This window comes from Myotis myotis, unplaced genomic scaffold, assembly GCF_014108235.1.
Source record: "Myotis myotis isolate mMyoMyo1 unplaced genomic scaffold, mMyoMyo1.p scaffold_m19_p_7, whole genome shotgun sequence".
Classification (NCBI taxonomy): Eukaryota; Metazoa; Chordata; class Mammalia; order Chiroptera; family Vespertilionidae; genus Myotis; species Myotis myotis.
This window is the reverse complement of record NW_023416379.1, coordinates 10821601-10838407: the sequence shown is the minus strand read 5'-3', so window position 1 is coordinate 10838407 and position 16807 is coordinate 10821601. Positions and strand designations below refer to the sequence as shown.

The following is a 16807-nucleotide window of genomic DNA, read 5'->3' as shown; positions in this document are numbered from 1 at the left end:
AAATATAGATATAGACACATGCATACATACACTCTATCTCTGTTGCCCAAGGAAAAACATGCAAATGAATAACAAAATAATCAGAAGTGGGGCCACGCCAACAGCTGTAGCTAGAGGCACCTTAAGGGAAAGTTGGGGGAGAGCAAGAATTTGTAATGTGCAAAAAAATATGATATATCAAAAGGGAGAGTATGTATAAGAAGTAACCTGCTCTGAGCACCCTCTCCTTGGACTCTTAGTATAAACTAGAGGCCCAGTGCACGGATTGCAAGAGGGCACAGGCCAGGCGAGGGACCCCACTGGTGCATAATCAGAACCAGGGAGGGACCGCAGGAGGGCTCCAGGTCGTGTCCAGCCCATCTCACCCAGTCCTGATTGGCCAGACCTCAGCAGCAAGCTAATCTACCGGTCAGAGCATCTGCCCCCTGGTGGTCAGTGCATGTCATAGTAACTGCTCAAATGGTTGAACAAGGGGTCAGACACTTAGCATATTAGGCTTTTATTATATAGGATAATAAATCGCACAGCTGCATGGCCATACTGATGTACTATACTATCAGCATTGGGGGAAAGATAGATGCTCACTCTGTGATCCCTCTGTAAGGCTCAGAGCAGTGACAGCAACTGCTTCTCAAATGCATGCCCTACTTTTACCAACACTCAAAGGGTTGGACTCACCCTGAAAGGAGGGAAGGAAAGGGAGGCAGCAGTGAGTGCAGGAGAGACTGAGGAAGATTTGAACAGTCTGAAAAACCTTCCAGAAGGAGCTGGGGTACCACAGAATCCTGCATGATGAGGGCAAATTTGGATAAATGAAGGAAGAGAAGTGTGCACAGACCATAAACTCCTATCCCATATCCATTCTCTCCTTCGACCTTAATAAAAATAAGTCCTACTTCATTCCAGGTACCTACATACCCACCTAACACAATGTAATTCCCAAGCTCCTTTGCAGCAGGGGTGGTCAATGACAGGAAGCAAGTTATTAACATTCTACTGTATTTCCTGCAAATATTTCTAATGAGCTAAATTTAAAGAAACTAGATGTTGAAGCCTAATGCTCAGAGATTTGTTATTTAAATGGCTCAAAGGATTCATACAAAGACATGCAGGCATACAGATGATCTATCACAGTGATGGCGAACCTTTTGAGCTCGGTGTGTCAGCATTTTGAAAAACCCTAACTTAACTCTGGTGCGTGTCACATATAGAAATTTTTTGATATTTGCAACCATAGTAAAACAAAGACTTATATTTAGTTTATATATTTAAATGCCATTTAACAAAGAAAAATCAACCAAAAAAATTAGTTCACGTGTCACCTCTGACTCGCATGTCATAGGTTCGCCATCACTGATCTATCATCTGACTAAAATAATGATCTTATTTAACTACTAGTGGCCCGGTGCACAAATCTGTGCGCACTGAAAGGAAATTAATTAGAAGAATTATCTTAATATTGCTATTCACCTTTTCTCTATAATAGAAGTGTCAACCAAATTCACAATCGACAAAGACAGATCGAAACACACGCATGCGATTGGCGTCCGCAAGAGCTTTATATGTATCGTGCATGCGCGAGTCAACTCAGCCTTTTATAGATACAGAATAAACTTGCTTAATTAGACTTGCTTTCTGATTTAGCTAAACTTTTTCCAGCCCAGTGAAGCACCCCAACTTCTCTTTCAGGTAATTGTCAGCAACACAGCAGTAAATATCAACATGAAGCAAATTATTATTGTAGATACCGCAGGGAGAACAAAGGGTGAAATATTTAACTGCAGCAGTGTTTGACTATATTCTGCACAGTAAGAAAACCTGAAGTCATTTTCAAGGTCCACTATTTCTTGCTTCTTTTTAGTCGGGTCAAGTTTCTAAATCTCCATTTTCCAGCTAATGAAAAGAAAATAGGATTCCACCAAGTCTCCTATCTACCTACTCCAGGACTTCCGTGAGGATCAAATGAGATGCGGCGCAGGGAAAACGCTTCACAGACATTTGGTTAAAGTGTAAAATGTTTCCACCTGTGTTCCTGGGCTGAAGAAACTCCAAGGAGGCTAGTCGCTAGGGAGAGGAAGCGGGGCGTTGCTATGTGATGTCATTACCCAGATGGACACTAAGCATATTAGCAATATATATATATATATATATATATATATATATATATATATATCTTAATGATAAAATATTACAGAGTAATAAGTGTCCTGAAAAGAGTAAAACCTTGACTTCACAACTACATTTTATTACCTGAGGACGGTGCCATTATCTGCAAGTTTAATGAAGTTTCCATCTTCCAGATCCAAGGCCAATCCCTTGCAACTAAAACAGAAATGTTTGATTCCCAATCAATTCATGTATTTACCTAACTCAAAAGATAATAATTTATATGTTCAAAAAGTCACAATGCAAAAAAGGCATTCTCCCATCCAGGGGAATGATACGTTAATCATACAGTTAAGAATATCCAAGAACTCTAAAATGAAATATCATCCACAGAGAAAGTATATAAAGAAAACTGTTATGTGAACAAACGAAGGCACAGCATGTTTACTTTCTAAAATTCTGACACTTTTAAAAAGAGAATTACAAACTCAAAGAGAAGCAAAAATGAGCCTCATTGCATGTCTCTGTTAAAAAGTGAAAATCGTGCCCTGGCTCAGTGGCTCAGCTGGTTGGAGCATTTTCCTGAACACTAAAAGGTTGTAGGTTCAAATCCTGGTCAGGGCAGATATTCAGGTTGTGGGTTTGATTCCCAACTGGGAAGTGTCTGGGAGGCAACCGATCCATGTTTCTCTCTCACATCGATGTTTCTTTCTCTCTCTCTCCAACCCCCCTCCTTCCTTTCTCTCTTAAAGAAAAATCAATGAAAAACACATCCTTGGGTGAGGATTTTTTAAAAAGTGAAAATGTTTTTATTAAATAACACACACACACACACACACACATTCATATTCTGCAAGTTCAGATCTTAGCCAGAGTCTTTCCTTACTCTTTAGAATTTGCCTTAATTTAGGTCAGGTTATAAAACTAGCCCTCTGGGCAAGGTATATTAGTGAAAACAACTAAAAGAGAGTCAAATATTAAGTTTGGGGAGAAAAATGGATACAGATGCATTATTATAAATAATAAAAGCAAGGAGTTATAATAGCCAACAAATACCAAGGGAATTAAAAAATGGCAGGTACTTTAGAAGTATGATTTACTTTGGTCCATAGTAAAATTTCCAGAGTCAGCAGATTCATATAGTAAAATGTTTCTGCTTCTCCTTTACAAAAGGGTTTGAATAACAAAGGGCTAACCAAACATTGGAGGAGTGCATAACGGAGGAACACCGTTGCTTTAGGATTTTTCACGTGTTTTAGGATTATTATTAATTTTCAACTAAACAATGTAAAGTGGTCTAACAGGATTATCATTTGGTTTTGTCATTTAAATGAGGAAGAAAGACAAAGGAAGCCTTGAGAATCCTAACCCAGAAAGGGAATAAGAGTCTTAGACAAAGGAATGTCTGTCCAATTACAGAAAAACCAAATGTCCTAATTCAGATACTTATCCAAAACATGGCTCTTCTTCTCCTATACTTCTGTATTTGAAGAGCAATAAAACAAAACTTTTTAAAAGATAAAATTTTAGAGATAGCTCTTAAAACCTCCAAGACTCTTAATAATGACAAATTTAACCATGTGAAAATATCCACATTAGTCACATGCCCTCTTGGCTTGTTTTCATATTTGAGTCTAAACTTAAAGTAGAAAGGACATTCATTCATTAAACATAAAATTTTTTAGTAGAGAAGGCATCTTGTCCTTTGACTCAATTTCACATTTCACTTTCTGCCTCCATAGAAGAGGAGGCATTAAAGTTTTATCAGCAACAATTAGACATCAGAAGGGATGTGCAAACCTTGAAAACAAGGACCTACCAGAAATCCCAGTCCTCTGGAGTCACAGTGAGCAATTCCTTGTCATACCCTTTCTCCTTGACCAGGAACTGAGCAAAGCTATCATAAATGAGCTGTAGACAAAGGGAAAGAAAAAAAGAGAGGTTAAATATAAAATTCACTATTCATTCTGAACTTCGCAGACCTGAAGACCGGATGGAATCACTCACGGGGCAGTGGGGGAAGGGAAGGTCTTAATTACAAAGCTCTTCAGTTTAATGCCCTTCACAAGCCATTAAACCACCCCTACGAGCCCCCTAGTACCTGTAGTGTCTTTTTTTTTTTTCCTCCAAAATTGTACCATCATCAGTATACAATTATACAACCAAGGACAATTACTCATCTTTCTCCTGAATTCCAAGGGAATGGAGATCATTAAGACTTGCCAAAGCGCCCTGACCGGTTTGGCTCAGTGGATAGAGCTTCGGCCTGCGGACTGAAGGGCCCCAGGTTCAATTCCGGTCAAGGGCATGTGACTTGGTTGCAGGCACATCCCCAGTAGGGAGTATGCAGGAGGCAGCTGATTGATGTTTCTCTCTCATCGATGTTTTTAACTCTCTATCCCTCTCCCTTCTTCTCTGCAAAAAATCAATAAAAATATATTAAAAAAAAAAAAGACTTGGCAAAGCTTTGTAAACTTATTCAACACATGACGGAGACAATGAACATATTGAGCACTTTATGATTACATCTATGCTTGGTGCAGCCTTGCCGAAAGGCGCCACCTCCGGTGATAAAGTTAATTCTTGTATCAGGGCCACGAAGTGGAGGTTGTCCCAGTGGCCCAGCCCACGTCACAAAGCTAAAGCTAAGTGTTCTCTGCTTCTCCTCTGTAGTCACCTTCATTTGGAAAAAAGAAAAAAGAAAAAAAAAGACCTAGAGCAGTGGTCCTCAACCTTCCTAATGCTGCGACCCTTTAATACAGTTCCTCATGTTGTGGTGACCCCCAATTTCATTGTTACAAATTGGACATAATTAAAGATAGTGATTAATCACAAAACAATATGTAATTATATATGTGTTTTCCGATGGTCTTAGGCGACCCCTGTGAAAGGGTCGTTCGACCCCCAAAGGGGTCGCGATGCACAGGTTGAGAACTGCTGCTCTAGAGGAAGTAGTGGCCAAAGAATCAAGTAGTAAAGAAAAACCACCCAGAGCTTTGTCTACAGCTCACCTATAATAGCGTTGCTCAGCCTGCACTTACGGGGACACACCTGTAAGGAAACCAGCATATACCAATCGCAATCCTCCAACTCCCGTTTAGCTTACCTTACCTGTCAGCCTTATAAGGGAATCCCTGACCTCCTGGCCAGTCATGTTCTGTTTCTGTGTTGCCTCCTCTAATGCTCTCTCAGCTCACTCTTGCCCAAAATCCTTCTGGGGGAGCGGTCCACTGCTGGGAGGCACTGTACCCCAACCCATGGATTGTTTTCTCTTGAATACAGGACATCAAATGGGTTACCTAATTGTTCCAGTCCTGTAATTTGACACAAAGGTGTCTCAAAGAGAAATACACATGGGCACCAGGCAGGTGATTCCTGAGGAGGAATCTGCAACCTCCATCAGGTACAGGAAATACCTCTCATTTTTCCACCATAAGAAAAACAGGAAAAAGAGCAACAGAAGCCTCTGGAAGCAAGCACAAAGCAGCAAAGCAACAAAAACGCTTTGCTGGTCGTTGACAGATCTGATTTCTCACCAACAACGAAATCCCAGCTTTTGGAGTGAAATATCTGTTTTGTCTTTAAAGAGCTGGCTCAATTTTCCAAGAACTGTGCATACCAAACAGAAAGCAGGCAAAGGGTGGATGGAGGTCTACATCAGCCCCAACCCATTCTCCTTCAGAGTGTTCTTGGGCCAGCATCACATGCACTTGAACCTGAGGCAGACCGTGGTCGGGGGTCCAGATTCAGCCGTGTGTCTGACCCACACTGAGCGGCCTGACCCTCCTCTACAGATGCTAAGCCAAGACACGTTTAGACAGCATGGGATGGCACGGGGGGAAGCAAGGACAGACAGGCAAAGGAGTGGGAGAAGGCCTCCCTCAAGTGATGCTTTCACTGACGTCTGCAAGAGGAGCACTCAGGTGGGTGAACCCAGAGGGGAGGGGACACGTTCAGCGGGTCCGTGGCTGAAGTTAGGGGCTAAGGTATGAGTGTCAGGAAATGAGCGCGGGGAGAACAAAGGCTCCTGGTCAAATAGAGCTGCTCAGTGTGGCAAAGCTAATAAAGGCACTTCAAATGCACCGCCATGCCAGGCGATGTGGCCTTTATCCAGGTCAACTGTAAATCGACACACGTTACGTCAACACTACGGATCAACAGCTCTCCACCCTGTTGGTGATTCACAACTACAGGTGATGGTTCTTAAAACCACCCCGAAATTCCAAGCCTTTGGACAGAGTGGGATTCCTGAAGCCCGCAGATGACCGAACGCTCCTCCTTTACCTGCTATATAGATTTTTATTCAATCATTCCAAAATATCAACGCACATGTACTGAGTCATTCTGAAGTGCAACATACTAAGGACCATAAAACACACACACACACACACACACACACACACACACACACACACGATCCTGCCTGCAAGAAACCAGTGCCATGGGATTAACGGATGTAAAGAGCTTAGAGCTGTGCCTGGCATACAAGTAAATTCAGCTTAGATATTGCTATTCTTATCAGTCACGTAGTGGTTTTAAAAAGAGCCCTGACTTATAGCATTGGCCCATTTTCAAGGTATACATCCTCCCACCTTGGTCAGTTTCAGTGGACCAAAGTAAATCATACTTCTGCCCTAGGAACTGTTTCCCCTGTCCGATCGTGCACAATTTGTCCTTCCCTCCCCCCTTTTCTTCCTTAACCCTCTCTCAAACTTGACTACCGGCTGGGCTCTACCAGCCCGTGCCCACTGCACCCACCGGATGGGACCCAGGGATGCTAGACTTGCCTCTGGTCAAGGCACTTTATCCCGTTTTGGACAGCGCTTCTCATCCCCGTGGCAATACTGACGACTAACATGCTTCCAATGGGGTCAGGCTCCTTCCTAAGATAAGGAGCCCTTTCTCAGGCTGCCAACACGGGCACCCATAGCTGTGTTTCTTCCCTCCCAGAGGAGACACTTCTGTAACAGGAGACAATGGGGTCAACGTGCAGGGAGAAGCAGAGAACACTGGTGCTGAGGAAAGCAGGGGACCCTGTGCCTCCGACACCCCTCGCCACAGGGGACCCCAACCAGCCTTTCAGCACTCAGCTCACTGCAAGGCCACTGAAGGCCTGAGTGTTACCTGTGTATCCCCAACTCCACCCCAGTGTTTAGCCCACGGCAGGCCCTTCATGGAAGATTTCTAAACCCAACAGGCTCCAAAGCACACTAGGTGACTGTTTCCAACCTTTAAGCATCACATACATTGAGGCGTGTAGTAAAGAATCCTTGTCTTCAAGGATCTTATATTCTAAAATCTTACGCTCGCACATGCATAATTTTGGCTCTAACATGACAGTGGTTTTTTGTTGTTTTTTTAAAATATATTTTATTGATTTTTTACAGAGAGGAAGGGAGAGAGATAGAGAGTTAGAAACATCGATGAGAGAGAAACATCGATCAGCTGCCTCCTGCACATCTCCCACTGGGGAAGTGCCTGCAACCCAGGTACATGCCCTTGACCGGAATCGAACCTGGGACCTTTCAGTCCGCAGGCCGACGCTCTATCCACTGAGCCAAACCGGTTTTGGCATGACAGTGGTTTTTAACAATATTTCTCCCATATGAAGGTGACTACAGAGGAGATGCAGAAAATGTGAGCCAGGAGGGGATTTTAAAGACACAGAGGGAAGAAAAATATGAACCAAAGACCTAGAGGCCTAGCTGGTGAGGCTCAGAGATTGAGCCTTGACCTATGAACCAGGAGGTTACTGTTCAATTCCCCATTAGGGCACATGCCCGGGTTACGGGCTTGATCCCCGTAGGGGGTGTACAGGAGGCGGCCGATCATTGATGTTTCTATCTCTCCCTCTCTCCTCCTCTCTAAAATCAATAAAAATATATATTAAAAAAAAGAAGAAGACCTAGAGGAATTAGTGGCCAAAGAATTAAGTAGTAAAGAAAAGCCTTCTTAACTCTCAATATAAGTAAGGGAACATCTATACAGAGGGAGAGCAGAGAAGTACAGTAGAGGAACAGCACACTATTTTTGTTTAGCATCTGTGCATAGAAAACTCAAGTGATTCCAGCTCCTTTTCGACCTCTGACGGGTACCTGCATTGCTTATTGGGACACTTACCTCACCACAGTGTGGAGCCTGGGCGATGTCTGCGCCAATGGCCTAGAGCTCTACTCATAACTGGGTGAGGCTTTAAAGTGCTTTGGGTGGTAACCATAAAAGCAACGCTTGTGCTTGCCAGACAAGTGGAGTTTACCTGTATGCCAGCACTGCTCTCAGCATTATACATCTGTCACCTATCTAGTCTTTGTAACAACCTCGTGAAGTACATCCAGTTATTGGTCCCATTTTACAGATGGGGAAAATGAGAATAGACACAGATTAAGACGCAGAACTAGTAACAGAGGAGCTGGTAGACTGGCTGCAGAGTCAGTGCTTGAAAATACTGTGCTCTTAACTAATTTTTTTCTGTTTGGGTGTGTAGATCTTTGACCAAAGAACAAAACACACACACACAAAAAAAAAAATCTGCTAGTTTTTCACAATGTTTTGTGAAAATCAAAGGAATTGGGGGGCATTAGGGTACAGGTGTGGAGTCACACATACTCCACTTGCCCCTCCCTTCCAAAGCACAGTGAGGACCCACACTTCGCTGGCTGTCGTTAGGATTAAACTTATTCAAGGTGCATGGAGCACGTAGTAGGTATGCGATGGTTATTTTCTTCTCTTGGTGGAAAGCAAAATTAGGGCTAAGGTATCTTAGTGACTTGTTGGCTAATGTTCCTTCCAATACGCAATCTGTCCCTGGGCGGTGCTAAAAACTGACAGGTGGTCGCGTGGACGTGCGAAAGGAAAAATGCTGCCGAGGAAGATCCAAGCCCTTAACCGGGTGGCGGCGGCGGTGGCCGCGCGCTGATGGTGCCCAAAATGACTTGCAGACAAGTCCCAAGGCCTGGGATCTGCAGAGGGCACCCCAGTTCCTCTAGCCCCGCCCTTCCTCTGCCCTAGGAACTGTTTCCCCTGCCCGATCGCGCACCGTTTGTCCTTCCTTCCCCCCCTTTTCTTCCGGAACCCTCTCTCTAACTTGACTACCGGCAGCCGTGCCCACCGCCCCGGAGGGGACCCGGCGATGCTTCCGCGCAAAGGCGCGGCGACGGCAGGGCCCCGGCGCTCGCCGCCCGCGCGGGGAGGAAACTCCAGCCCCGGCAGCCATGGAGGCGGCGCTCCGTGCGCCCCGACCCCTCGCGCCACTCACCGGGGCGCTCTCGGGCAGGTTGTAGCGACACAGAGTGTGGTCCAGGTCGAAGCCGACCACGTCGCAGGCGGCCAGGGAGAAGTGCTGAGCCATGGCTGCGCGGGAAGGACCGCAGGGCGCCTCGGTGCCGGAGAGCACGCCGGCCAGACGCTGCGGGACGGGACCTGGCAGGACGCGGCGGGGCGGGGGGAGCGCGGCGGGGCGGGGGGAGCGCGGCGGGGCGGGGCTGCGTCCGCCCCGGGACGCGGCGAGGCGGCCCGTAGCGCTTCCCCCGCCCGCAAGCACCGCCCCGCCCCGCTCCCCCCGCCCCGCCCCGCCGCGCCTCTCCCCGCCCCGCCGCGCTCTCCCCGCCCCGCGCGCCTCGCCCCGCCCCGCCGCGCTCCCCCCGCCCCGCCGCGCCTCTCCCGCCCCGCCCCGCCGCGCTCTCCCCGCCCCGCGCGCCTCCCCCGCCCCGCCCCGCCGCGCTCTCCCCGCCCCGCGCGCCTCCCCCCGCCCCGCCGCGCCTCTCCCCGCCCCGCCCCGCCGCGCTCTCCCCGCCCCGCCCCGCCGCGCTCTCCCCGCCCCGCGCGCCTCCCCCCGCCCCGCCCCGCCGCGCTCTCCCCGCCCCGCGCGCCTCCCCCCGCCCCGCTCTCCCCGCCCCGCCCCGCCGCGCTCTCCCCGCCCCCGCGCGCCTCCCCCCGCCCCGCCGCGCCTCCCCCCGCCCCGCCCCGCCGCGCTCTCCCCGCCCCGCGCGCCTCCCCCCGCCCCGCGCGCCTCTCCCCGCCCCGCCCCCGCCGCGCTCTCCCCGCCCCGCGCGCCTCCCCCCGCCCCGCCGCGCCTCTCCCCGCCCCGCCCCGCCGCGCTCTCCCCGCCCCGCGCGCCTCCCCCCGCCCCGCCCCGCCGCGCTCTCCCCGCCGCGCTCCCCCCGCCCCGCCGCGCCTCTCCCCGCCCCGCCCCGCCGCGCTCTCCCCGCCCCGCCCCGCCGCGCTCTCCCCGCCCCGCGCACCTCCCCCCCGCCCCCGCCCCGCCGCGCTCTCCCCGCCCTGCGCGCCTCCCCCGCCCCGCCGCGCCTCTCCCCGCCCCGCGCGCCTCCCCCCCGCCCCGCCCCGCCGCGCTCCCCCCGCCCCGCCCGCCGCGCTCCCCCCGCCCCGCCCCGCGCGCCCTCCCCCCGCCCCGCCGCGCCTCCCCCCGCGCCGCCGAGCCTCTCCCCGCGCCGCCCCGCCGCGCTCCCCCTCGCCCCGCCGCGCTCCCCCCGCCCCGCCGCGCTCCCCCCGCCCCGCCGCGCTCCCCCCGCCCCGCCGCGCTCCCCTCGCCCCGCCCCTCGCGCGTCCGGCCTCCCCTGCATCCCGGCGGCCGGTGTGCGGTTTGTCGCTGCTCATCCCGCAAGCCCGCTCCGCCCCCAGGATGCCCGAGGGCAGGATGGGACCGGGGCTGTGCCGCGGCTGCAGGAACGGAGGGCGCAGGTGAGCCCCCGTGGGCACGTAGCCCTGCCACCAAGTGACCTGGGGCTCCCCTTCCTTTTGAAGGCGCCAGGGAACCAGATCGTAAAGTTAGACTTGAACCAATAGTAGGAGAATATGGAGACGATATTATTTACTTAGGTTCCTCGGAGGATACTAGTATTAGCCTAGGATTTGGAAGATCTTTTTATGATCTTTGACCATGGGTTGAACCAGAAACTTTATATGCCATAGTAAATTCCTAAGTAAAAAACACGCCAAAAACTAACCAATCCAATTACAAAATGAGCAAAGGACCTGGATAGACATTTCTCCAAAGAGGACAAATGGCCAACAGACTTATGAAAAGATGCTCTCCATTACCAATCACCAGGGGAATGCAAATTAACAACCACAATGAGGTGTCACCGCACACCGGTCAGAATGGCTATCGTCAACAAGTCAACCAACAACAGATGCTAGTGAGGAAAGGTGTAGAAAAGAACCCTCATGCCCTGTTGGTGGGAATGGAAACAGGTGCAGCCATTATGGAAAACAGTTTGGAGATTCCTCAAAAACTTGAAAATAGAGGTGCCATTCACCGAGCAATTCCACTTAGGTATTTATATGAAGAAATCAAAAGCACTAGTTTGAAAAGTATAAGCACCCCTATGTTCATTGCAGCATTACTTTCCAATAGCCAACTTAGGGTCCATCAATATGTTCCTGGAGAGCAACCCCAGTCAGAGGGGGCTCTCCCCTCCTTGGCTCTTGTCCCACTCAGGAGAAAAAATTCAGATGAGTGACAGAAAACAGTGTTTAAGCAAAGTTAGCGAATCTATTAAGGAAGCAAAGCAAGAGAATTTGTTAAGAATACACTTGGCAGAAAGCACAAGCCGGCAACTCAGGTAGGCTGAAAGTGCTTTCTGGTGGGGGTTCAAGGGTTTTATACTTCTTCCCCCTACAGGTTTCAAGGTTCCCTACCAGATGGACTAGATTTCAAGGTCCCCTTTTTATTTTGTTGTGGCTTTCCCCAGAATTTATGAAAACATCTGACAATTTTTTCTTGGCAAGCCCCAAGACTGCTGACTTTTTTCAGTGGGTGAGATAAACTCCTCATTTTTTTCCTCCTCCTTTTCTTCCCCCTGCCTTAACAGCTATCTACCCTGCCTAACAGATAGATGAATGTGTAAAGAAGATGTGATATACTGCCGGAAGCCATTTCCAGCATGTCATAATTTCAAGAGTTTCATCAAAAGGTTGATGGAACTTGGGGACTCATCAAGGGCTGAGTCACATATGTTGTCTCCTGTTGGGAATGGCTGATGGCATTTCCCCAAACCTGAAAAGGGATGATTGCTTGGCTGCCAGACAGCTCAGGGCATCTTATCTACATGTTATTGCCTCCTACTGGCCAAACACCTGCAGAGTTGTAGGCAAATTCCCCCAAATCTGACAATGGATTCTGTACCAAACCCTGACCCTTTGAAGTATATATCTCTGCCTCGCCTCAGGACAAGTTGTGTTAATAAAAAGCATGGGGTCCTGAGATGAGGAAATCTTATATCTTAGGTTCCTTTAAACTAGGATCCTCTGACCCCCTAATGCCTTTCAAAATTATATTTCATCTCTGGACTCCTATTTAATCTACCCACAGCCTTCTCCAGATTCCTGAACCCTTCTTAATGCTGGAACAAGAACCCCGGCAATATACTAGTATCTATACCTATACCTATACCTAACCTATACCCCATATGAATTCACTTATATGTAGAATGTAAAACAAAACAAATGAATAAACAAAATAGAAACAGAACCTTCGATATACAGTAGATAACAAGCTAATGGTTGCCACAGGGGAGGGAGTGTGGAGAAATGTGGAAGGGAGCTGACAGATGTGTTTACTCCAAATCCTTATGATGAAGGCCCAAGCCCTACATTTGGAGAACGGGAGTTTATTGTTCAGTGAGGTCATAAGAGTGGGGTCCTAATTCAGTGTGCCTGGAAGAGACATACTGAGGAGGAAGGGACCCCAGAGATGCACATGTGCAGAGGAGAGACCCTGTGAAGACACAGGAGAAGGTGCAGTCTGAAAGTCAAGAGAGGTTTTCCCAGAAACCAATCCTATTGGCCCCTTGGTCTTGGACTTCCGAAACCCAGAAATGTGAGAAAATGATTTTCTGCTGTTTAAGCCACCCAGTCTGTGGTATTCTGTTAGGCAGTCCGAGCAGACTAGTATGGTCAGTAAGGAGCTTTGACTCTAGTCAATGTCTTTGTGACAAAGGTAGCAGATATTTGCTATTTGAAAATCCCTAAATGGCAGAAACTTTGACTTAAGTTATTTGTTGGTTTTTAAAATTTTGGTACTTTCACTTGTATATAATATTAATACAGTGGGGTTTTTTTTGTTTGTTTTGTTTATTAGTTTTCCATGTACTGAGTTCTTACAACTAGAAAATTATTAAATAATTTAGAAATTCTCAGAAATAAGAAGTAATGATATATATTGCTAATTTTCTAGAATTCAATTTTATTCTTATAACTGAACTGCATTTTAATAAATATAATTCTATAATTTAGCAACTTTAACTTAGGTCTGCCTTTTACTTAATTTGTTACTTACTTAAACAATAACTTTGTGAACAGCTAGCTTAAGTTTTAGACTCTAAAATTACTTAGTAAATGATCTTTTGTGGATTTATAATAACATATGTTAACACCTATATTGTAATTGTCATTTACCAGCCTGTTATTTTGGGACAGTGAAAAATGGTCAGTAGGTTAAAATGTGTGTTTCTAAATATATCAGAGTAAACAATGTAATGTTTAACCTTTTATATAATCTAAGCCAATATACACATCTCTGGATAATAAAATTTATTTAAGGGGAACAATAAAAGTTATTTAGTAATTTAGAAAAAAGATGAAATACACAAATGCCTAAAAATTAATCTCTACGTCATTTAAATATTAGTCATTTAGGTAAATAGAACCAAAAGCTGACTTGTAATACGGGGCTGCGGCCTTAAGATGGCAGTAGTTCTGCATTAGGAATATTTTTTATTTGATTTCTTCAGTAATCTTAAAATCCTTAAATTTCAAAAAAAATACATTATTTTCTTCTTTCCATTCCTGCTCTTGCCACAAGAGAAGAAGCCTACTTAGAAAGTTCCCTGTGTTTTATTTATTTTTTATGGTGATGATGGGACAAAGTCTTTTGGTGGGAAATTTCTTATTAAGGTTGTGTCTGAATAAAGAACTAAATGTTTAAATTATAAAATTATTTCCTCTTGGAGACAGCGCTAAAGTATGAAATGGCTAAATTGTGATTCAAAAGATCTCAAATGATGTAGTAATGGACTGAAATTTAATTAAGACAAATGTTAAGTTTTGGGGTTAGGTTCAAACAATCAACTTAACAGTATGTGATGGAGAATCTTGATTGAACATCTGTTAAGTTAGAAATAAAATGTGGACAAACTTAAGGTAGACTCAGTTGTTAGTTCCAGTTTAAACTCACTATCTTTTTTTTTAAATATATTTTTATTGATTCCAGAGAGGAAGGAAGAGAGAGATAGAAACATCAATGATGAGAGAGAATCATTGATGGGCTGCCTCCCACATGCCCCCTACAGGGGATCGAGCCCACAACCCGGGCATGTGCCCTTGACTGGAATCGAACCCAGGACCCGTCAGTCCGCAGGCCGACACTCTTTCCACTGAGCCAAACCAGCTACGGCAAACCCACTATCATCTTGACAGTCCCGTCACCATACTCCCCTGGGCCTTGGCTGGCCTTCGGGAGTGTGGGGTTCTAAATTGCACAAGAGCTATGCTGCCAAGGAGTCTTGGAAGAGACTCGTGGTCCTTAGCCAATGGCATCCATACAGTGTCTCTTTCTCAGCGAGGCCATCCCTGTCAGCCTTCAGGTGCCTCTGGCCACACCAGCCACCCTGTCAGCAGCCATCCCTGCAGACTCTGAAACACCTCCCGTTTCAGTGGCAGCAGAAAAGTCTATAGTTTTGTGCCGGGGTCCAGCCCCAGCAGGTCCAGGGGTCCCCAAAGGTGTGGACGGAGTCGGCGAAGAAGGAATGACACGGAGACAGCGTTCAGTTGATCAGCAGCCTAGCCAGGATCTCCAGCCAGGATCTCCAGCCAAGTTCTGGTCTGGATATCCAGAGAGGTTCTGCTTAGGCTCTCCAGCCAGGTTCTGTGTCCATGTTCTCTTGCTAGGTTCTCCAGGTTCTCCAGCCAGGTTCTGTAGCCATGTTCCCTCGCTAGGTTCTCCAGCCAGGTTCTGTCCAGGTTCTCCAGCCAGGTTCTGTCCAGGTTCTCCAGCCAGGTTCAGTCACCAGGTTCTAGTCAGGTTCTCTTGCCAATTTCTGTAGTCAGGTTCAGTCCAGGATCTTTTGCCATGTTCTCTCCAGCGAAGTTCTTCTGTCTCTAGGTTCTGTGTAGGTTCTGTCTTCTAAGTTCTGTGTGCTGTTGTCTTGTTACAACTGTATTTATACCAGTTGATTCCAATCCTATCAATCTCTATTCCAAAGGTTAGGGCGTTTCTTATCGCCATTCCAGGGAGTAAAGATTATGTAGCTTAAGCATGATTGTTCATAGTTAAAGTGATTAATTACCCGCCTGGCACTTAGTTAAGAGGTTTTATTCCCTCCCTAACTTCAGGGGAAAATCCCTCCCTGGGGAAACAACCTTTCTCAGAGACCTTGGTTAAAACACATAGTGCCAAGAAGGTGAGCAAACATATTAAGAACAGTATGCCATATATGCCAGGTCCCTTGAAACAGCAAGCATGGACCAGCTCCCGGCAGTTTTGTCCCAAGTCAGCCAGCCTCTCCTGAGCACTCCCAGGAAACCTTCACAGGAAACTCCGCTGCCCAGCCTCAGTGAGGGGGGCCATTGCCATGGGGAGGGAAGGCAGGTGGCTCCCTCAGACCCTCTCTCCAGGTAGAGGTGACTCACTGTTCCTTCTCTAGTGAATGTCCCGTGAGGCATCGGGCACTGCAAACTCTCTTCCCTCAGAATTCCAACTGGGAATCAGAACCCAATTTCCTCTGCTGTTGGATTCCCAAGTTCAGGTGGAGGGTCTTTTGTTTATTATATCAGGGATTTAGCTTTGCATTGGGACAGAGTATAGGGGCCTTTCTCAGGGACCCACACAAATGGCCATAAAATGGAAAAAAATAACCTGTTACATATCAATGTCCAGAAGTCACCTTTGTCCTTAGGAAATCACTGGAAATGATTTTGTTATGGTAAGAGAATGCTCTTGGGTCAAGCTTCCTCATCTTCCAGGTTTAGCTGGTTTTATGGTTCTTGTGCTACATTGGTGTGCACTGACATGTTGAGTTCTCATGTCTGCCCCTTATCTCTATTTGCCAAAATTCATAATTGCTCAAGGTTGCTTTAAGTACTGCGTTTTCTCAGGGATGGCTTATTCTAAAAGCAGAGTCCGGGACAAAGACTCAACTGCAGGTGGGTTATTTGGAGGGAATCCCAGAAATCAGCAGTGAAGTAGTAGAGAGAGTAAAAACAGCAATGCAAAAGGCAGCATGAAGGTCCCTGCAATAGGCGACAGTGGCCATTTCTGTGGACCGTCCCCTGAAACAGCAGACCTCTCGCAGGACTGTCCGCCAGAAGAAGACAGAGAACTTACCTGTTGGCTCCTGTTCTCTCATAGACAGTAACCCACACACTTTCAGGAGCTCCTATAGCCTCCGAAAAGGCCCCCAGACACAAAGGAGAAAGACATGGGCTGTATTGAGGGGGACACTATTAGTGTGAAAACGGCCGTGTGAGTTGAGACTGAAATTAGAAGGGGGCAAAGGGGTGTGATCCAGGTTACCAGTACCATCTACTAGAGCAATTCTTCTAAAAGCTTGTTAGCTTCAGTGGAAGTAAGAATATATCTGGGGATGGTGTCTTCATCTGTTGGTCATTCTGTCTCCAACCCATTGTTCATTCTTTTTCTGTTCCATCTGTGATCTACACTGTGTATTCTTTCTTATTTTTAAAA

General features: G+C 47.2%; 1 protein-coding gene across 2 annotated transcripts in view; it reads right to left on the bottom strand.

Annotated features, from left to right (window-relative positions):
* NT5DC1 (5'-nucleotidase domain containing 1) overlaps positions 1-9557 on the bottom strand; it is a 106541-nt gene extending 96984 nt beyond the window's left edge. For both annotated transcript variants that reach the window (XM_036316502.1, XM_036316503.1), the window contains exons 1-3: positions 9362-9557; positions 3926-4017; positions 2251-2322 (exon numbers count right to left, since the gene is read on the bottom strand). In XM_036316502.1, coding sequence (XP_036172395.1) covers positions 2251-2322; positions 3926-4017; positions 9362-9454 — 257 coding nt within the window. In that variant the 5' untranslated portion in view covers positions 9455-9557. The remainder of the gene's footprint in view (positions 1-2250; positions 2323-3925; positions 4018-9361) is intronic.
* Between the last annotated feature and the right edge of the window lie 7250 nt (positions 9558-16807).